Source organism: Hipposideros armiger, unplaced genomic scaffold, assembly GCF_001890085.2.
Source record: "Hipposideros armiger isolate ML-2016 unplaced genomic scaffold, ASM189008v1 scaffold_327, whole genome shotgun sequence".
Classification (NCBI taxonomy): Eukaryota; Metazoa; Chordata; class Mammalia; order Chiroptera; family Hipposideridae; genus Hipposideros; species Hipposideros armiger.
The window spans coordinates 1,598,624-1,620,236 of NW_017731677.1; the positions used below are offsets into that span (position 1 = coordinate 1,598,624).

The 21,613-nt window shown below is 47.2% G+C and overlaps 1 protein-coding gene across 3 annotated transcripts in view; it reads left to right on the plus strand.

Annotated features, from left to right (window-relative positions):
* Positions 1 to 8,925: 8,925 nt before the first annotated feature.
* Positions 8,926 to 21,613, plus strand: part of HLF (HLF transcription factor, PAR bZIP family member) — a 67,033-nt gene continuing 54,345 nt past the window's right edge. For 2 of the 3 annotated variants that reach the window (XM_019660752.1, XM_019660753.1), the window contains exons 1-2: positions 8,926 to 9,540; positions 11,683 to 12,015. In XM_019660752.1, the coding sequence (XP_019516297.1) occupies positions 9,435 to 9,540; positions 11,683 to 12,015 (439 nt within the window). In that variant the 5' untranslated portion in view covers positions 8,926 to 9,434. Of the gene's footprint in view, positions 9,541 to 9,751; positions 9,836 to 11,682; positions 12,016 to 21,613 lie in introns of those variants that run through there. The other variant, XM_019660754.1, reaches the window with a different exon arrangement.

Sequence of the window (21,613 nt, forward strand, 5' to 3'; positions counted from 1 at the left end):
AACCAAGATGTGAGCTCTAGGGGTCTTGTGGCTGAACTCTCCACCTGAACGCTGTATGCTGCCTCCTGCTGGTGGAGGCAGGGTACAGGCGGAGGGTGGGGGCGTTGGGGCAGAACCAGAAATGAGTCTGAAGACTGGTGCTCAACTGGGATGTGTTACCTGCTGCGTAAGAATGTGGTGTTTCATTCCAGATGTAGCACGGAGACACTGAGAGCTCATAAGCAAGAAAAAAAAAATAGCAAAATGGAATCAGTCCTTTTGAACGATAATTTTGGTGCATAATTCTTTGGGGGGTTGGAATGAAGACAGCAAGTGCAAAGAGAGCAGTAAGTTAGGAGGCTGTTGGAATCCTCTCAGGGAGAGCTGAAAAAAAGTCTTCGCAGACACAGTGCCATTGAGGGTGGAAGGGAGAGGGTGTTTCTGAGAAATAGGCTCTCCCTTTGATTTTAAATACTGCGTTTAGTTCTCAAAAAGCCACGTTGGGATAGGAAGGAGAAAGCAAGGTCCGATCTGCAGCTTTTAACTTGATGACTGGGTAAATTGATACCATTCCAGGAGGGAGGAAATACAAAAAGAGGAAGAATTATTTGAGGGTAGGAGGAAAGAAGGATTATATGAAGTTTATATTGCCAAGAGAATTCGATTCTCAGATATTTGGGATTTACTGTGGGCCTGTGACATCTAAGCTTACTCGGCTGAGTTAGAAAATTGTACTAACCAGGACTCATGGTTTATGTGTTTTATTTTCTGTATATTATGATGATTTGACATCTTAAAAACCTTTTTGGCTGGGGTGGGGAGAGGGGAGACTGCCCCTCTCAGGGCTAGGCAGTTCTTAGAGATAGCAAAGGACTCAGGTGGGGTCATGCCTTTGATGTGCAATCTAACCAGTCCAGGTCACCCCTCCTCTGTCGGGCCCTTACACCCCAGAAGACAACATTCTTCAGCTGTAATCATCCCAGGGCCAGGTAGCAGGCAGCTAGGGACCACCCTTCTAACTAAGAGCCCATCAAAATTATTCAAGCGAGCCAGTCCTAAACTGTTTGCCTTTCCTTTGGAAACGCTGATAGAGGCTTTGGCCTGGGCTGTCCCCTCACACATGCCCCTTCTGCCTCCTGACCAATGCTGGTACTTCCCCACGTGGCCCCATGGGGCACGCCATGCACCCCGTTTCTAGGGCCTGTGGGTATGATCACCTTTTGTTTTTCTGAGCCTCTCCTTTGTCTCCTCTTGTGACCACACCTGACTGACCATCATCTAAAAGAACACAGACCACAGGCAAATTCACCAACCCCTATCCCCAAAGAGCCTTTCCATGGCTACAGGTAGCACTGTTATCCTTGGCCGAGATAGCTAAGGGGAGAGATGAAAGAATATGGTTATCTCATTGCAAAATGCATCTCTCCTCATAGAAAAAAACAACAACAAAAAACAGACCTTGGTAGACCCAGGATATAATCCTCACATACTGGAAGCATTTTATTAGATCAGCAGCTTTAGTTTTGATGAAACGCTTCCACTCAAAAGGGCTTGGCTTCAATTTGCACGTTGGTTCACCTTTCGTTAGCATTTGTATGTGGTTCATGGTTCCCATCCCCAGCCGCCTTGATCTGCTCCTACTCCATCTGCAAAGCCTTCCTTGAGGCCTCCTTGTGAAGGCTTCTCTAAGCCCTTCGGACACAGCCCATCCCTTCCCTGTTTACACTCCCTTTTAATCTCTCAGTTATATGTATCACACTGAGGTAGGTATCTGGTTAAGTGGCTGTCTCCCCCGCCTGACTGCAAGGACCCCCAGACTTCTCTTCTTTGCTCTACTCCTCAGTGCTCGGCACAGCGCTTGGCCCAGAAGAGCCTTCCCTTGGTGTTTTGTGCATTGAGCAGAAGAGGGGTAAGGTGTCAGCTCAGGAAAGGCAGACCTGCTGAAAGCTCATCAATCTTAATGTACCCGGCCTGACCAAAAAAAAAAAAAGCATTAGCAGATGGGGAATAGTGCACTTGGAGCCTAGTAAAAGCCGACTCCAAAGAGCCACGAATGCTGCCTCCAGCACTGTGCAAAGCCCAGCAGATGGGACGCCTGTGAGGCATGATGAGTGGAAATCAAGTCATCCTAGAGTGTGTCTGTCAGCATGAGGGAGAAGATCTAAAACCACCTCAGGCCAAGCAAGACCCTTTCTCCTGCTTCTCTCACCCTGGCTCCATGTCCCTGTGACAGAAATGTCCACATCCACACAGTTACTCAACTGGAAAGAAGTCGCAGGGAGGCTGTGTGTACCTGGCTGGCAATGCCTGATGTCATTAAGGCCATCCAACTCACTTGCCTCACTCTGATTCCACACTCAGCAAGAAAGCACCCATGGAGAGTTTTCCTACAGGGCAGGGAACACACTGCCCAGCTGACAAACTGTTAAGTATCGCTTGAAGTTCACCCATACTTGGCACATGCAGAGCACCTGTCTAAAGGAAAGCCATGCCAAGCTAATCTGCACATGGTTTGTGCCACGTGTCTGAGTTAAACCAGATGTGTTGACCTCTAGGAATTGAACCAGTTAACAATGTCCCAACAAAGACACCCATTTATTGGCATAAGGTTGGCCAATCATGTATGAGATGGCTCATATGAAACCCCGCCCAATGTAAGAACTCCATATAGGATGGTGACAGTGTCTATGGATCAGAACCTTTGTCTGGGGATGAAGATACAACAAATGGAGGGGAGTTGGTCTTGCATTCCTGCATGATGAGAGGCCGCTGATCCCGTTCCCCCACGTCTGTAGGATGCATTGGTCATGGAAGAACTTGGTCCATGACGGCACATATTCCCTTAGCACCATTTGGTGGTCTTCCTCTCTGCCTGTTTAGCCTAACATTGCACTCTCATCACCTCAGGACATCTGGTCTTACATTTTCTTTGCACCTAAAAGAGCCTAACATGCAGCCTGGAAATTATAAAGGTGTGGTTGATGTACTCATAAGTTGATTTGGCTAAGCCTGATCAACCCAGCATCCTGAGCAAATTGAAGAATAGATTCTGAGTCATGATGATTCCTTGCCCTATCGTTCAACCGTCTCTAATTCAGCTCCATTTACTAGATCTGAAATAAATTTAAAGTGATAATTAACCCACAAATTTCTCCTCCTCACTTCTTAGTGAGATACAGGACATGGCCACCCCTCCCCTACTCTGGCTGAGGGGCTATCTGGAACCTGCTATATTTGATTTTTCATTGAACTTCAAACTTGTATTTCTTTTGGAGACTGGGAACAATAGATGGTGGCTCTCCTGGAGAGAGGGAACGAAGGGTGGGAAGAAAAAAGGATGTGTGTGTTTGGATGGAAAGTATCCTTTAATATCATGGACTAAATAAACACGTGCAGGCTCACAAGTGGGAGGATCTCTACAAAGGAGCAGAGAAACCAGAACATGCAAAAATGCCCCCATTAACCAGCCCTTATTTTCATTTAGCCCTTCACAATTGACCAAGCACCTCCAGATGATGTGTCTCATTTAGTCCTCCTAGCGACTCTGCCAGCTGGGAAACACAGACATTAGTTTATATTCCACACAAAGAAAACTGAGATCAGAGCGGTCACCCAAGGTCACAGGAGAGAGGCAGAGTTTGAACCGGTTGGAAGCCCAATGAGTTTATTGGATGGATGTTTGTCTATACTGTGCGGAGGTTAACAGCACAAGTTTTGGAGTCAAGCAGAGGCATTTTTAATTCTTAGCTTCTCCATCGATTGGCTAGCCCTAGGACCATGGCAAGTCATCAATTTCTCTGGGCCTCACTGTCCTCATCTGTAAAATGGGGATAACAATACTACATACCCTATCATTGTTGCAAGTACTACATGAGACAATACACTAAGAATGTTTAACACTGTGCCAGAACACAGTTAAGCACACAACAGATGAGCCTGGCACTCCTTCGTGTTATGATTATTTCAGTAGGAGTATAGTCAATACCAAGGTATGTCTGGCCCCAAACCCAGTGCTCATTCTGGTGCAACACACCGCATTGATTTTTTTCTCTCCCTGTGCCACACATATTCTTTTCTTTCTCTCTCTCCTACACAATTTCCTTCACCTCCCTTCTTATCGTACATATATAAAGAAGCCTCTGACTTTCAAACACACACATGCCTGGCTTACTATGTTTTAAGTCTCTCTCTCAGTCTTTCCCACCGAAATTTACTGGAGCACCACAGGACTCAGAGAAGGGGTTGGAAAGCCCAGCCGTGGTCCTTTACATGAGTCACCCTCTGGAGGGGAGCTTAGTATTCCCAGCACATGTTTTATTGTTTGGGGTTGGCGTGGTCCTACACCAAGCAAACAGACTGGATGGTCTCCAGAAGTTAAGCTCATTAAGTGTAATTTTCCTTTTCGGTGTTTTAGGTGAGTTGAAGGCTTCAGGGAGGAGAGAAGGGACAAACTGGTTAGCTGTATCCACCTGAACTTCCATGCAAAGCCTTTCACTTCTGAATTAATTCCTTGGATCAAGCGCCCTTTCTGGCAACAAGATAAACAGGTTCATCTAGAGGTTTGGCCGGCTGGCGTATAAAGCCCTTCGTAACCACAGTGCTCATCTCCATCCACCCCAGGCTCCCAGCCCTGGTAGGGTACAGTGGCAGGCATTGTGTGCTCAGCGAGGTTCCACACCCACTGGAAATCCGACACACAGACACTGCTTACACTGCAGAGACCTTTCTGCAGACCTGCAGGGCCGGTGCCAAGATGGCTGCCTCACATCTGCCCCACTGGGCTGCGGAGAAGGCCTCTTTACCCAACCTCCCTATTCAGGCACCTGAAATGACAGGACAGGTGGAAACCACTGGCTGGGCAGAAGGCTGACTGCTAGAGCCTCAGGGCAGAGTAGGGCCGTGCTGGCCCTACTTTTAAGAAGGTGAGTCTAAGACCTCTTTCGTCTATGGTCATTCCTATCTTTAGAACAGTTCCAGTGCCTCTGCTATCCTTCCCCCCTTGAAGAAACACTGGAAGGGTTTCCCACTGACTTGTCAAATGTTCTGATAATATTTGTTTGGGTTTGTCCAACAAGGAGATTTAGTTTGGGCCTTTTAATTTTTTTGAAGCACATACAGGTTAGGACAGGAGTGCTGAAATATGGATAGGTAGAATCAAAAGCATCCAGTAGACTTGATTATTTGCTCAGATACATAAAAAGCAAACTGGCCACTGGCCTCTGCCCCTAGGCTCTTATTTTAAGTTCACATGGACGACTTTGTAGAAAGTCTTGTAACAAAACAAGTGCGCCATTGAAAGTGAACCATAGATTTTAGCTGTGAATTTTAATGAACTGTGTTCTGTTGCTTCATATGAATTAGAATCCAGGAAACGTAAAACTAGCATTATTCTGTCCTTAGAGATAAAGCACCCAATTTTCCCAGGAGTTCAAAGGTGTTTGTCACCCACAAACACACAGTTAAATAATTTTCAATAAATGCACCAAAGCAATTCTAGAGAGAAATGAAAGTCTTTTCAACAGTTATTGTTAGAACAATCTGATAGCCCCATGAGAAAAAAAAAAAAAGAACCTCAACCTCTGCCTCAATATTATGCACAAAATTATGAAATTGGATCAGAGGCCTAAATGAAAAAGCTTAAACTATAAAAGTTTTAGAGGAAAATATCTCCAAGACTCGGGGTAGTCAGAGGTTTCTTAGTTCACAGAAAGTAAGAACCATGAAACACAAATTGGTAAATTGAACTTCATCAAATTAAAAACTTCTGCTCATAGAAAAACAATGTTAAGACAATAAATGGGCAAGCCACAGACTGGAATAAAATATCCACAACACAGACATCCACAAAGAACCTGTATCCAAAATATATAAAGAGCTCCTAAAATTTAATAATAAAAAGACAAACAACCCAGTTTTAAAATGGGCAAGGGACTTGAACAGGCATTTTGTGAAGGAAGATACACAAATGACTACTAAGCCCATGGAAAAGTGCTTAATATCATTTGTCATCAGGAAAGTTCAAATTAAAAGAACAATGAGATGTCACTATCCACTAGAATGGCTTAATTAAAAAAAGATTAACACCAACAAATGTTGGTGAGAATCCACAGCAACCAGAGCTCTCAATTGCCATTGGAAATGTAGGGTAATTCATCTACTTCAGAAAACTGTCAGTTTCTTATTTAAAAAAAATGCATCTACCCAATGATACAGCAATTCCACTCCTATTTGTTTAAGATGAAAACATGTTCACAAGTTATATCTTCCAATTTCTTTCTTCCATTTCTTTACTCGTGCCATTCCCTTTTGGAGTTCCTGTTTCCTGTCTTCATCCCTGATTTCTGCATGTACACCCTTAATGAATGTCCCGGCTTGAGGAACCTTGCTGGCTCCGTCCCCTCAATGAATCTCTTTATTCTCCATACCTCTTCGGCGGTATTCTTTCTATGTTTCTCTTAGAACATCACTTTCAAAATTGTATTATGGCTACATGTGGCACATCCCCAGCGAGTCTGTAAGCTCCCATCTGACATGATCTCTCTCTGTGTCTGATTTATCTTTGCACCCCACTTAGAGCTTTACACAAGTTGTTTTGAGCTAGTAGTGAATGAATGACCAAGTGGACATATATGACACACTGGACTGATGGTCAGAAGATCTTGGTCCAAGTCTTGGCTGTGCCCAGCGATGGAGGATAAATTCCCTGATCTTATTTGCCTCTATTTGAAGATGAAATAACTGAACAACTGTGGCTCACTGTTACTCTGGGTACCCCCAATGAACTGTGCCACCCAGCCTCCATGCCCTTGTGTAGGCTCCTCCCGCACTGACTCCAAGCTTGGCCACATGCCTTCCTTTGACCAGTGGAATATTCCAGGAAAATGTTGATGAGCACCTCACACTGGGGGGCTTATCTTGGATTGCTGGCTCCTGGCAGCCCTGAACTGCCATGTAAGAAGTCTGACTACTCTGCTGGAGAGACCATGTGACAATAGAGAGGACTTGACACTACTTGGAGAAAAAGAGGCCAGCCATCTCAGCATGCCAGCGGAGCCTAGACCAGATTGCAGATTAGAGATCCTAAAATGACTGCTGTTTTAAGCCACTAGGCTTTGGGGTTTACACATAGGTGGGGGAATGAAGGCAGAGAAATAACCGCTGTCTCTCCAAAAAGGCCGTGGAGAGGGAGTCCCTTCTTTTGTGATGAACAGCATAATAGAATCGAGGGATTTGGAAAGTTTGTGAAAGACTGTTAGCTCCGTGCGCAGCTCACACTTTCCCTGGACTCCCTCCGATAATATAAGGGCCCATGTCACCTCCATCTATCCATTTTTGCTCTTCTAAGATGATTTATAATGTTTACATATACGCCAGACTCTAAACTATAAATTCTTAAGGGTTAGAATTGTCTGATTCACTTTTTTTCTCCCCAGTCCCAGCATAGTCCCTGGCATATAGTTGATACTCAGTAAGTGCATGTGGCATTAGGTAAAAGTCTGATGTTTTTGGAATTTGGCTGAAATCTGAAACATTGTTGTAACACCATCTCACTTAGAATTTTACCTTACCCTTTTGTCATAATTTTAAGTGGGGGGGAAAAATGCAGAGGTCATTTGATCATATGCCCTTTTATAAGGAAACTGCAGCTCAGAGCGGTAAAGGCACTTTTGAGAAGTTTCTCTGCCTGGGGCACCCTGCGCCCACGGGGCCCTCCTGGTCTCCTGGCATCCAGGTGCCTTCTCTCTTACACTTCGACTCCTGGGAGGCTCCCGGGAAGTAGAACCCACCAAGACTCTGCCTTATCCCACCCCAGGGACTTAGCCTTTATGTTTCACTGAAAGAACATTTCCTTCGTGCCAACTCCTTCGTGCAGCCCCGTTCCCAGCTCGCGCTACCTGAATCTTAGCGCGGAGAAGTGGGGAGAAGGGGAAGAACACGCTTGCCTAGAGCTCCCCAGACCTGGATGCCATCACATCCCCCCCACCCCGCTCACCCCACGCCAGGAAGGGGTTCCACTCACACCGGAGTCAAGGGTGTGCGCAGGTTCTCTGGGGACCGCCAGCGCTGCGGAGGTGGGGGGGCATCCTGACAGAGGGGGCCGCTGCTGCTCTGGCAATGAATGCCGAGACCCCCTTAAGGAATACTTTACACAATTATTTTAATTACCGTGCAGACCTTGTAACTTGACACAGGGAGGTCATCTGTACTCTCCTAGAGCAAATATTCCTAAAAATCCCATTTTGTGAGTGTGTGTGTGTGTGTGACTTGCCTGCCCACACTCAATTTCAGGCAACTGTGTGTCCCTATTAATACCCCCATGACAGCGTGGGAAACAGCTCACAGCGCTCTGTCCCGCGCTCCCTTTTCCACTCTACTTTTTGTATCTCATTAGAACTTCCAGCAAGTAGCTTTTTTCATTGGTTGTGGGAGCGGGTCTAGGGAGGGGGGTGCTAAGCTCGGCTGGGGCCAGGAGAAATATTTAGAAGAGTATTTACCTTCAATTCAATCTAGATCTGTCGTTCTCCAACTTGGCTGCTCATTGAAACCGCGGGAGAGCTTTAAAAGCTAATGATGCCTGGATGTCAGCGCGGAGGTCTGACTTAATTGATCTGGGATGCGGTCTGGGCATCTGGATTTTTTTTAAAACTCCTCAGGTTATTCCCTGAGTTGGAAACGGCTGAGATAAAGTCTTCATTTTATTCCCCCCACCCTTAAAAAGTAAGATTTTCAGCCCAAATCGGTGGCTCAAGGGATGTGACACCTGTCCGTTTGCAGCCCGCCGGCGCTGCACGGTCCCGGAAAATCCGCGCGCGCGACGATGCTAAACACGCGGTAGCAGGAAGGACGGGATGGGCGGGGCGGCCGGGTGGGGCCGTGTGCGGCCCCGCCCCCTGCACGCCTATCGGCGCGCGGTGCGGGCCCTGACGTCACTCTTGTCAGGGCCGCGGCACATGGGCGGCCGGATGCGCTGAGCCCGGCGCTGCGGGGCCGCCAAGCGCCGGGGAGCAGCGGCCGCTGGCGCGGGACGGGGGGTGGGGTGGGACGCCGCGCGGCTTCGGGTGTTGGCGGGACAGGGCCGCGGCGGCTCGGTGCCTTCTGCTCTTCCGCGGCGGTCTGCGTAATTTGTCTTGCTTTTTTGCAATTTTGGACGTTTTACAAGACGAGGGTTCCAGGCAGGTGAGAGCATCCTGCTCGTCGCGGAGGAGCCCGCGGGCTCTTGGCGCGCTCTCTGGGGACCGTCAGCACTGGGAACCCGAAAGTTTTTTTGTTTTTATTTTCTTATGCAGATATATTTATAAAGATAGAAGTGATTTTTCCCCCCGTTGTCTCCACCGCCTTGAAGGAGAGTACTTTTGGCAAAGGACGGAGGGAAAAGCTCAGCAACATTTTGTGGGGTGGTTTTTTTTGGTTTTTTTTTTTTAAGCAAAAAATTTTAGTGCGTCGCGACGAAGAAAATGTCCCGACCGCTCCCCCTGAATCCCACCTTTATCCCGCCTCCCTACGGCGTGCTCAGGTCCTTGCTGGAGAACCCGCTGAAGCTCCCCCTTCATCACGAAGACGGTGAGCGCTGCCCTCCGGGCTGCCCCGCTCTGGGAAGGGACAATGCTCCTGGGGTCCCCTTCCTTGTCCGGGCACCCCCGCTGGCCGGCTGGAAAACCCATCTCCCTCCGTCCCTGTTCCCCCCGGCACCCTGGCCCTGCTTTGATGAAATAGAGGAGCTCGCCCACCACCCCACCCCTCCTCCTCAAAAAAGGGGGACCCCCTCACTGAGCAACGTTTAAAATAGCGCTGGGGACCCGGCCGAGGCTCCCTGGGTCCCGCTCCCGCGGCACAGGTGGGAGATGTGACTTGACAGGTCAGTGTTTCCTAGATGGAGGCTTATTCGCCCTCAGGTTGAAACCGCCTGCGCAAGGACGGAGCTTCGCGGGCTGGGGCGCAGGGAGCAGAGGGCTTGCTTCCCGTACGGGCGGGTGGCTCAAGCGGGGGGTCCCACGGCCCAGGCCGGGGATTAGGATCATGCTGTTGTTTCTGTTATTCGTGTTTGGAACTCACGAAGTGTTGCGCGGAGATGCTTGTTCTCCAGCGAAGGGTAATTCGGGCAGCGGGGTGAGGGCTGGGGCTGGCGGGGGGAGTGGTCTCTCGGCGGGAAGCCGTGCACGCTTCCAGCGCTGACACTTTCCCGGTGCGCTTTTCTGGTGGGAGGGGACAGAGGAGCAGGCTCACGTGTAACCGCGCAGGAGCCTGTTCTGGCTTGAGCCCTTTCTTGGTAAGTCCCAAACCTTCCCCAGGCAACCTTGGCCAGAGCGGCACCAAGAGGGGTCGTGCGAGGAGGCGCCCCACCGAGCTGGTGCCTCCAGAGATTTGTCATTTGGGCCGATGCTTTCTATGTCACAGTGGCAAAGGCAGAGCGTGCGGCTCAGAGTGTAAGCCTTGGAAGATCATCTGGCTACAGATAGCTTGGGACTACTGGCACCTTCTTTTCTAGCAGGGAACAGACGACCTGTTGCATGTTGCGAGAGTTGAGGGGTTTGGTACCAGGTCTGCAAAGCACAGCTTCCCTCTTAGCTCTCCTTTCAGGAGTAACACTCGGGAGGAAGGTGCTGCCTGCAGCCCTTTGCATGTGGGTGTTTTAACTCAGATTTCTCTGGAGATGAGACTGTAGAGGATTAGAATGGAGGGTGGTGGAGGCTGTGTTTCTCTGAGGAAGAATCTCAGAAACCAAATTCTGGAATCCCAGATTCCACCGGTCCCTGAGCACTAGACTTGGCATAATTCAGAGCCCTGGTTAAAAGACCTCATGGGCTGAGCAATACTTCCAGGTAAACATTGCTCCATACCTCCATGTAGACTGACTACCTTTTCCATTAGCTGTGCTTTTGACAGGTTGAATACTTGGGTAATTTTTGTGAATTGGATTGGGAGAAGGGAAGGAAGAAAATACTTTGTATTTAAACAAACAAACAAAAAAAATACCTTGTAAAATACAGTGTAGCCCAGTGGCTTAGAAGCAAACTCATGTGGGCTCCAGAAGTCCTGTTTCCTTCTCTGCCAGTGGGCATTGCTCAACATCCTTCAAGGCTCCAATCCCCCGTTTCTTCATTGTAAATGGGGATAATCGCTAGTTTCAAGCCGCCTGTGAGATTTTTGGACTATTATCTCATGGAAAGAACCGGATCTATAGTAGATGCTCAATACATGGTTTCAAAGAAGGGTGGAGAGTCCCTGCTTTACCAAAATTAGAATCACCCACCCACTGGCGTTCCAAGTCTGAATGACTTCATATTGTTACTGTAATGAATTTCCTGGATGCCAAGTCATGCCTGGGTATTGCCTGTTTTCTTAAAAATCATAGCAGTTGTATGCAGTTGCAGGTACTATCTTTCCACTGTCGATGTAAATTCTGTGTCTCCTCAGATAATGCCCCAAGACTGTGTTCTCTTGTTTATATCCTAAGATCAGCTGGTAGCCCCGTCCCAAAGACTAGTGCTTTCTTTCCAAAGTAAATAGGAAGATATTAAAAAACAGGCGGGGATTCATGTCCTGCCTGAACTTTTAACTCTAGATCCACAGAGCCAGCAGCCAGAGAAGAAGAACCCTGGTGCTTGTGGCAAGCGGTTGTATAGCAGTGACCCGGAGGGGTGGGGGGAAAAAAACGCGATCCTTTTTTCTTTCTAAAAGTCCAACGTTCCCCTTTTCCTGCAGCATTTAATAAAGAGAAAGACAAGGAAAAGAAGCTGGATGATGAGAGCAATAGCCCGACGGTCCCCCAGTCGGCGTTCTTGGGACCCACCTTATGGGACAAAACCCTTCCCTATGATGGAGATACTTTCCAGTTGGAATACATGGACCTGGAGGAGTTTCTGTCGGAAAATGGCATCCCCCCGAGCCCTCACCATGACCACAGCCCTCACCCTCCCGGGCTGCAGCCGGCTTCCTCAGCGGCCCCCTCCGTCATGGACCTCAGCAGCCGGGCCTCTGCACCCATGCACCCAGGCATCCAGTCCCCGAACTGTATGCAGAGCCCCATCAGACCAGGTAAACAGAAGCTTCTCCCTCCAGGTGGGGAGGAGAGCGCAAGGCAGGGGCAGGGTGGGGTGCATAAACATCTTAACCAGGGGGCCTTCAGCTCCCTCTAGAAGCGGAGTCTTGTATTTCACCCACAGCAGTGGTTGTCCCACTTCATTCATAGAGCGTCTCGATCACCTGGAGAGTCAGCTAAATGCAGATGTTTTGGACCTACTCTAGAAATCCTGATTTTTTTCAGGTCTGGGGTGAGGGTCCAGGAATATGCCTTTTTAACCAGCAATTTGAAGGATTCTGATGCAGCTGATCCAAGGACTTCAGTTTAAGACACGACCAACCCGTAGTTAATGATTTAGATAATTCCGGCATCCATCTCATTTCCTGTCTCTTTTCCACATTCCTCAAATCTACAGATAATAGGGTCTTGCTGAATGTTTTTGGTAGGTTCTCTATAAGGCTATTGTGGTTTACCTGCATGCATTTTTCTCTTCCCTAGAAGAATGAAACAAGCGAGTTAGGGGTGTGGGGCAGATCACTTTTTCATCTTTTCATCTTGCATTGTCACTGATTGAAAAGGTGACTCTAAAAGCATTTTAAGCGTGGCTTAGCCTTTTCAGCACCAGACCCCATATTTCTCTCTTCAGTATCCCCACAAACCAAACTGTTCTTCATATTTCTTTTTATTTTTCATTTTCATCTGCCCATCATACTTAATCCATTTTTATCAAAGCCCTCAAGACCACAAGGTCAGCTGTAAATGGTGTTGAAATATTACACAAAAACATCACCCGAAATGACCGGTACTTCAAAACCCCACTGCTAAACGCTCAGATACAAACACAAGTTGAGGCGGCTCTGGCTTCATGCCTTTAGCACCCCGTAGTACCAAATGAACAGGAAGAAAGGCCATTTTATGTGCACAGGTAACCAGGAACAAAGATTCAGCCAGATAAATTGTCAGGAAGGTCGTCGAGCCGAGGGCCTGAGCTGCAGGGGAGCACAGAAAGCAGGACAATGGGAGACTTGTGTTAGAGATCATTCCTGAACTCTGTGTCCTCGACGCGTGTAGAATTTCCGTGACACACAGAGGGAGATTAAAATGGAAGGAACTGATGCAAAGGAGGAAGAGAATACCCCTGCCTTGAAATATTAATATTGGAGTTAAAGCTCCCCCATTCAGGTCTCTCTGTGCTGGCCCCTTCTCCAAAACCTACTTGGAATGATAACTCCAAGCCACCAAGTGGGTTGAAATTAAGTCTTAACCTCTGCTCACCCCCAGGAGGCTGCAGAAGCTTGGGAAAACGCTCCTTCAGGTGAACCTAAGACCCTGATATTTGGAACATATAGCGCCATTGTCTTCAATTTCTTCCCAGGAACAGACAACCAACAAAATAAATAACCACTCACCATGGAAAACACCCACGGAGAAGGGGGCAGGGCCCCTGTGAGAAGGCACAGTTACACCTCAATCCTTCCGCGCTGCGGAATGAGACGTGCCACTTGGCAGCTGTGTGGTCTTCCAAAGTGACAACCTCTGGGAGCCTCAGTCTCCCTTTGTGTAGAATGGTATAATTTCTGTTTGATGGGGTTATTGTGAAAATGGAGAGATAATATGTATAAACGGTCAAATGACAAGCACTAATGTTCTATCAATGAGAGCAGTTACGATCATTGCTATATCTGTGTCAGCTTTCATCATGAATTTCAATCCCCGTCTTCTGAAATACCCTCAGAATTAGGCACAGTGTATAACTTCTCCTTCTGCAGGGAACTATCAGGAGATTTGGACCAGTGGTTATTGGATTGGGGTGTTTTAATCCTAGCACAATCAGTGGACAGGTATTTCTCAATCCGCTGCCAAATACAGGATATACTATGTTACAAATATTGTGTTTTTCCCCCAGGAGGCATGCACATATTGGGTCCCCTCACCTTGGTTCCTACTGAGAATTGCAAATCGGGCTTTGGGGACCTGAGGCTTCCTTACAAGTCATTTGTTAGAGCTCGTTAGAATCAGTATCCATCAGTGACTCTCGGGAACTTGAGACTCCTCAGTCAGCTTTGCTCGTTAGGTTGTGGAGGAAAGAAAGGCCCTAGGATTAAAGGGGACCCTGGGATCTAGAAATAAGCTCTTTATTTAGATGTCTTTTTTGATGATGGAAGCAGCCTTCAAAATAATCTTCTCTGAATTGAAAACTCAATGCTACTCCTAACAAAAAAATGGAAAAAAAGTTCAAGCTCTTCTTCGAATACCAAATGCAGATAAAATAACTTCCTGCTGTTTATACAATGTTGATCATCATGAAGAATCATGCAAAATAAACTTTGAGAGCATATGGGTTTGATGGATGGTATGTCACCAGCGAATCTGAACAAGGAGAAAGTTTTTTATTGTTCTGTGTAATCACAGCAGTGACCAGAATAGAAATACCAAGTTTATCTTGAGGAAAATAAGTCTTCAGAAGGGATGAGCACAGATGTAGCCTTGAGCATTCTGGGAATTGTATAATTTCAGTCTAGGTCAGGATTTCACAACCTTCACGCTATTGCTGTTTCAGGTAAGTCTATTGTGGGGACTGTCCTATGCGTTATAGAAAGTTTAACAGCATTCACAGACACACTTCAGCTGTGACAAATAAAAATGAATCCGGTCGCTGCCAGATGTCTCCTGGGGGCAAAACATCACCCCTGTTGAGAACAACTGATGTAGACTTTCAATTTGGTCAGCAAAATCTGGGCTTAATTCAGGATCCTGTCACACACATGGGTGCTTTTCACTTCCTGTAGTGCTCTACGGCAAAACTTTCAAGAACGATGCCAAGAAGAAATGCAATGTTAGTAACAGCATAGTTATATACTTTTGTCATTGGTAAAACTGTAACATCAGGTTATTCAGGAGATAATTGCAGAATAACTTTGTTAAACACTTGTTTTCTGCTATTTGCATCTTTTGAGTTGTGGTCAGTGGCATCGTGTCATTAGTGCTACCTGTCTAGTTGAAAGGACATGAAGCCATAAGGTGACACAGTATGCATTTCTGGGTCTGCCCAAAACGTGTCTTAGAATGACAAGGTGAACGTTCTCATTATTCTCATACTATTGACCATGACTGCCCCCAGCCTTTGTCCTGTTTTGTGCACCTATTCCTCTTTCTAGCTGTGTCGTCAAAGAATTAATCTAATAGCTGAAGAAATACACTTTTCCTTGAAGAGATAACCCAGGGATCCATGGAAGCCTCCTGTGGCTTTGGGTGATTGTCAAGCTTTCTGGACTGACATCTTAATGAAGGAAGACAAGGGGCAGTTCCCGGATGCTGCAGCCACCTGCACAAGCATCTCAGTCATCTGAGGGGCAGCATCCTGGATGCCCCAGGCCAACACAGGTGGCAGGAGTCCTCCTGACTGCTCCAGTGTTTGCATTTCAGATGCTATCAGAGGTGCTCTTCACAAGCGCTCTCCTAGAAGCGCGCACGGGGTCCTGGGAAAATAAAAACCTGTTTGCCCTGAGCCTTGAACAGTGGCTTCCAGGACGGCAGTCCCTTTAGGGAAAGTCATGTATAGCAAAGGCAGAGTTATTTTTAAATCACATTCTTGTAAAGCCAGGGCTGGAATCATTTCCTCTCGTGGTTTTTCTTTGAATAGCTTGGGGGTGTCCTACCGCTGTTATATCCATACTCAGCAGAGAACTGAGAAGTCTCTCTTTCCAGGTCTGAGCACAGAGGCTGCATTAGGATGAAGGCTGGATACAGAGTGAAGTGAACCCCTTCCCTGTGGGGGTGCATGGGGAGAGGAGAGCAGCAGCGGGTACAGGAAGGCGAGAGGTGGGGGAGAACCCATTGTACCTTTGCAAGGTGGGAGTGGTGGTCTGCTTCTGCTGGCCTTGCTTTGTGATGAGGTTTTTTTGTTTGTTGTTGTTGTTGATTTTTATTGGGGAACTGTGTTTTTCCAGGACCCATCAACTCCAAGTCAAGTAGTTGTCTTCAATCTAGTTGTGGAGGACACAGCTTCAGTGGCCCACGTGGGGATCGAACCGGAAGCCTTGGTGTTATGAGCCCTGCGCTCTAACCAGCTGAGCTAACCAGCCGCCCCTGTGATGAGGTTTTGGTGTGGAGGGAAAAGGCTGCCCGTGGGGACTGAGTAATGATGATGGGGTGTTCTGTGCTCATGGTTCTGGGATTAAGAGAGCTCCTGCTGAGGCAGCAGTGTTCTCTTGCTTTTCCCAACCTTGTGAGATGAAGCTGCAGTTTCTCCCTCCCCTTAAGGGCAGGCAGTTTCTCTATTTTCCCAACCAGCATATTGGCATGTCTGCAAGTTGAGAGCGCCATGATTGACAGTCCCTGTGCACCGGGGCCTCACGTGTCTTGGAGGTGCTTCTGGATCAAGGAGATCATGAAGGGGAGAGAGCTTTGCTTTGGAGACGAGAAGACTTTTTTTCTGTTTCTTGTAAGAGTTTATCTTCTCCACCATACCCTTGTGGAGGACAGGCGTGCCCTGTTCTCTTGGCTTTCTCGTGTTGTGACATTCCCAGGACGGTAGTTCCTGGCCTTGGGGTAGGTGTGCAAAGCAAGGCAACTTGGTGGCGAAGAGTGTAGGCCCCAGACCTGGGGATTTGGGTTCACATCCTGGACCCACACTGGCTGGCTGGGCAACTTTGTGTCAATTTCTCAACCTCTTTGAGCCTCAGTTTACCCATCAATAGAATGGAGACTCTAAATCAGTCCCCCTGCCGTGGGGTTTTAGCAGGGTCAAATAAGACAGAGTGTGGCACGGTGTGTGACACGAGACTGCGTGGTGCCTGGAGCTGTTGTGGTGACGTCAGTGGCATGGGAGGAGGGAAGAGAATGCCTGTATTCCTAACCCGTGTTCTTCATTTGGGTTTTGTTTCATCCAGTCCCCTTTCCTCTGCAAAAATAGGACATGCATTTTGTTTTTTTTCTTTCCCCAGCACGTTCAATCTTTATTCTGTGTAGCTGGCTTGTCTCTCCTCCTTTATTCTGAGTTAGGACAAGTCTCTTCCCTGATGTTCACCTGGGTTTGCATCTCCTGTTCTGCCAGTGTGGAAACAGCCACTCGTACCACTCGCTCGGTGCCCAGCCCCCCCTCCAGCTCTCGTGCGAGCCCTGGCAGCCCTGGCGGCCTGCCTGCGTGACCGTGTGCTTCAGGCACGTGGCTGTGCCCCGTGGAGCTTGCCCAACTCTGGGTGGTGTGCTGGCTTGCTTCCATCCCCCTCGCCCCCCAACCCTTCTTCTCTTCCCAGGTGAGCTCCAGCAAGTGCCAGCGAGAGACTGTAACCCTGACTCTGGCGTAAGAAAGCTGAGCTCTTTCGGGCAATTCACGTGCCAGGGAAACCTGCTCTCGCCAACATTCTAGCCAGACCCCACACCAGCCCCCTCTGCTGCCTGTCTGCCCAGAGCCCTTCTCTGCTCTGCACCACTGTGGTGGGCAGGGTTCCTGTAGGCCAGTGCCTGCCAAGGGGCTTGGCAGAGTCTTTCCAGCTCAGCACTGTGCTTACCAGACTAGAAAAATAGCAGTATAAAGACAGAACTAGGTAGAGCAGAAGGGAAGGGGTGGGGGAGCTGGGAAGCAAACAGCCTTGATAACATCCTGATGTAGAGAGCCAGAGGATGAAGAGACAGCAGTGATTTATTAGGCTTCTCAGAAGCCTCTCTCCCAACCAGCACTAATCATTTTTACCCAGGAATCATTTTTTATGTCTCAGCAGTGAAAAATACAGGGAAGAGGGAAGGTAGTAGTAGAAGTAATAAGATTAAAAAAAAACATTGGAAAAGAATATATGAGTGAGGGATAGGGAGGAGGAGGTATGGGGTCTGTATTTGATTCTATAATGGAAATGGTTGAGACGATTTTTCATTTATTATCATATTTGGTATTCCCCCAGCAAATACCTTGACCCGAAGCCGTTAAACCGTTGTTTTGGAAGAGACTTAACTTTCCTAAGACATAGGTGCCTGCTGGCTCACCTTTCACAGCATCCATTAATGGCCCGTGTTGGAGACACAGCCCTATGTGGGCTATATAGCAATGTTTTAGAGCAGAAGATCTGACAAACAAACCAACCTTTGTATGAACCCTGACTCTGCCATGCTTGCTCAAGATCTTGGGCAGGCTCTCTAAATGCTCTGAGCTCCTGATTTCCCATTTGGAACTTTGGGGTGCTGAAGGTCGTATGAGCCAGTGCACATGTAGAGTGCTTGGCACGGTGCCTGGCACACAGCAAGTTTCAGTGACAGCTGCTGGGAGAATCATCCTGACCACCATCTGATCTCATTTCTCACAGGAGGACCTAGCGCTGGAGTCGCCATACGTTCCCCTTTCTAGCCCGTGAAGGCCTCTGGTCAAGGAATTTGAATGTCCCCTCTCCTTCTCTGCCTGGGTCTGCCTGCCCCGCTTAGCCTCTGAGTTTGAGGTAACCTTGGATCGCTAACTGTAACCTTTATCCCTTCCTCCTGGCTCATGAGATTGGAAAAAAAAAAATCAAGCAAACTACAGTTCGAAGAAGTCCTTGATTAGATTTCTCCATGACATGTTTGCTAGTAAATCATTCAATCGATGTTACTATTGCAATTTTAAAAATAAGCTTCATATTAATAACTATACTTGAAGGCAATGTAATAGCCTCAGGGTCATTACCAAAAAGGAACCCTGTGGTGCTGGGAGAGGAGAAAGGTCTAGTCTAGCTCATCTTCCTGCTGACAAGCAAGACTTTACATGAGCATCCCAGAACAATAACTCTTCCTCCCTCTAAGTGGTCCTTTAATGGGTAAACCCTTCATCTTTCTGAACCTTCATCTTCTCGTCTGCAAAGGTACATCTTTGTTGGGTTCCTGTGAGTGTTCTAATGCTAATGTGTATGAAGGGTCCAGCGTGGTCAGTTCCGTTACTTTTCTCTAGCAAATGGTATGAAGGTTAGGAAGCAACAGAGGAAGTTATCAGAGTGAGGAGCACTGTTGATGGTCCCCAGAAATAGCACCGGCTTTCGCTTTGTGCTGAACCCTGGGGAAGACAGACAAGGGTGAGATCTGGCCACTGGTCTCGGGGAGATGTCCGTAGGGAAGGCAGAGCTTTTAGGTGAAAGGATGAGTGACAGGACAAACTAGCCTGTTCTAGGTGCCAAACGACGGGTACATGGAGGCTTCCAATACCTATTGAAAAAAGGAGCGTGAAAGCGAGTAAAAATTGTAAAAAATAGATAAGGTAGAGCTCAGACAACAAGATCTGCCAGACCTCATGGGAACCAGCCACTGCCCAGGGCAACAGTGCCTGGGACGAGACTTCTTGGAAGAAGAGCTGGACCTTCTGTGGGGCCTGGACTGGGAGGTGAAGGAGCCAGAATGGTGAGTGGGCAGCGGTGCGACCAAGTTGTAGAGGCAGGAATGCCCACGGGGCGTTTAGGGAACAAGGTGTAGATCCAATTTGGCTGATGCAGAAAATTCATGTGAAGGATCAGGGAGATGAGTCTGGGGAGGGAGGTGCCAGCCAGGCTGGCAGCTTCCTGAATGCCAAGCGACAGAGCTTGAACTTTATCCAGCAGGCAGTGGGGAGCCCCGGAAGGCTTTTGAGTAGGGAAGGGGCATGTGGAAATTTCCACTTGGGTTCAAGGTTAGATTTGAAACATTTTTAGACACTTCACAATAGTTTCCTCTGGCAAACCAGGACTTCCTTATTATTATTGTTTTGAAAATAAATACTCTCCCTTGAACATCAAACAGCTTTTCAAAACACAATGTTCTAATGATCTAGAGAAAGTAATTCAAAAACACAGGGTTTAGGTTTCACTTATAAAGGCCATAATTTTGGTGATTGGGGGAAACACGTTTTAGCAAGGAAATAATTTGAAGGATTTGAATGGTTCAGAATTTAAAGGTCTAAAAGCAGGTCTGGTCTCATAGGAGTAGAAAAATAGATTTTAATAAACCCAACCCATTAACATTCAATCACTTTTAAATGGCTCCTATTTTATAAAGCTTACGAGCTTTGCAAAGTATATTGAACCAATTTCTATGAGTGTGGCTTTTTTTGGTTTTTGGGGTTTTTTTATGTGTTTTGGTATATGTACGTGTGTGAGAGAGAGAATGAGAGAGAAGGCGTTAATGCCTCAGTGATACAAATCATTTGTATTACGTTTGCTTATACGGATTACCTACAGCAGTAATATCAAGCTAAAAATACTTAGCTAAGTTTCTGGCCAGCTTATTAATTTTACCCCTGAGAGACAAAGGAATCATTATTACAGTTTTGCATTCTTGAGTCCTGACCTTGTATTTGTAGCTTCCTTCTTCCCCGAAACTTGAATTAATTGCTCACCGTGCTTAGATATGGTGGATATGGGGTGAGGGGGTGTGTGTTTTGCATGGGAGTGCTGCTAGAGGAAGGGGCTTTGGGGAGGAGAAAGGCTCTGGGGGGACGGAGAGGGGCTGCTGAATGGCACATGCATGAAGTGACTTGTTCAAGTACCCTTGAAATGTGCTCTGACCTCAAGCCAAGAATACAGAGAGCTGGAGAAGTTGTCATAACCCGAACCGGTTCACTTAAATAAGAAAATAACAGTCAATGTGTGCAGTCTCACCTCCAGCTATGTATAGTAGACAGTTACAGGGGTGTTGGCAGGATCGAGTGTCTGTTGGGGAAGAACTATACAGTACTTGTTTCTGTTAAGTTGGCTTCTGGTGGATACACACTCCATGACTTACTGTGAACATTCCTAAAATGTTTTCCTTCTTTTCTGACTTTTAACAAATACCGTTACTGTCCGAACTCCCTACCCACCCAACTCAACGTGGGAATCTAGTCTCATTTTCTGTCCTGAAAAATTACACAGTTCCACTGTCATACAAATGTTCCTAAAACTTTCATTTTTAGAAGTTTAATCTAGGTTTGTTTTTTTTCCCCTGTTAATTATTTTGGAAGAATGCTTTGGAATTTGGGGTCTTACAATCAGAGATGGCTCGTGGCTAATGAAATCTCTTTCCCTCTCAAATCTTGCCTGAGAGACCCTAGATTCCTAAAGACAATGAGTGCATGCTACAGAAAGATGCTCGAGGGAGCCACCACACTAAATCATCTGTGACAAAATGTTCTCTTAGAAAGTGGCATTGCATAAATGGATCAGCAGAAGTAAGTGCTTTGGCAGAAACTCCTTGAATGGGGACGAGCGATGCTTTCTTTTCTAATTAGTTCTGGGTAACAGTGTGCATTGATCTCCTTGCTGTGGGACCCAGGCGTGGACAGTCCCGCAGAGAAGGGAAGTCTCGCCGCTGCTCTGTTAAGTGCTTCTGCGCTTAATGGAAAGAGTTAAGCAAGGCCTTCCACTCATGCACAATAAATGCCTCTTGAATGGAATTGAATGGGAAAAGCAAAGGTTTGTCTGAGGAAGGATGCCACCAGGCCCTGACCAATGGGAATCCATGCTGTAAACCAGATGAACAAGATCAGTCAGATAGGCAGTAATCAGATTACCCAGAACCGAGATCTCAATACCCCAGATATGAAAAGTTCTAGGAAGAGTGGCAAACAATTAGACTCCATCTGCCCTAAGGATTGAACAGAAGATTTAATTCACCTTAGAATGGCTTCATTATGCAGTGGGCTTA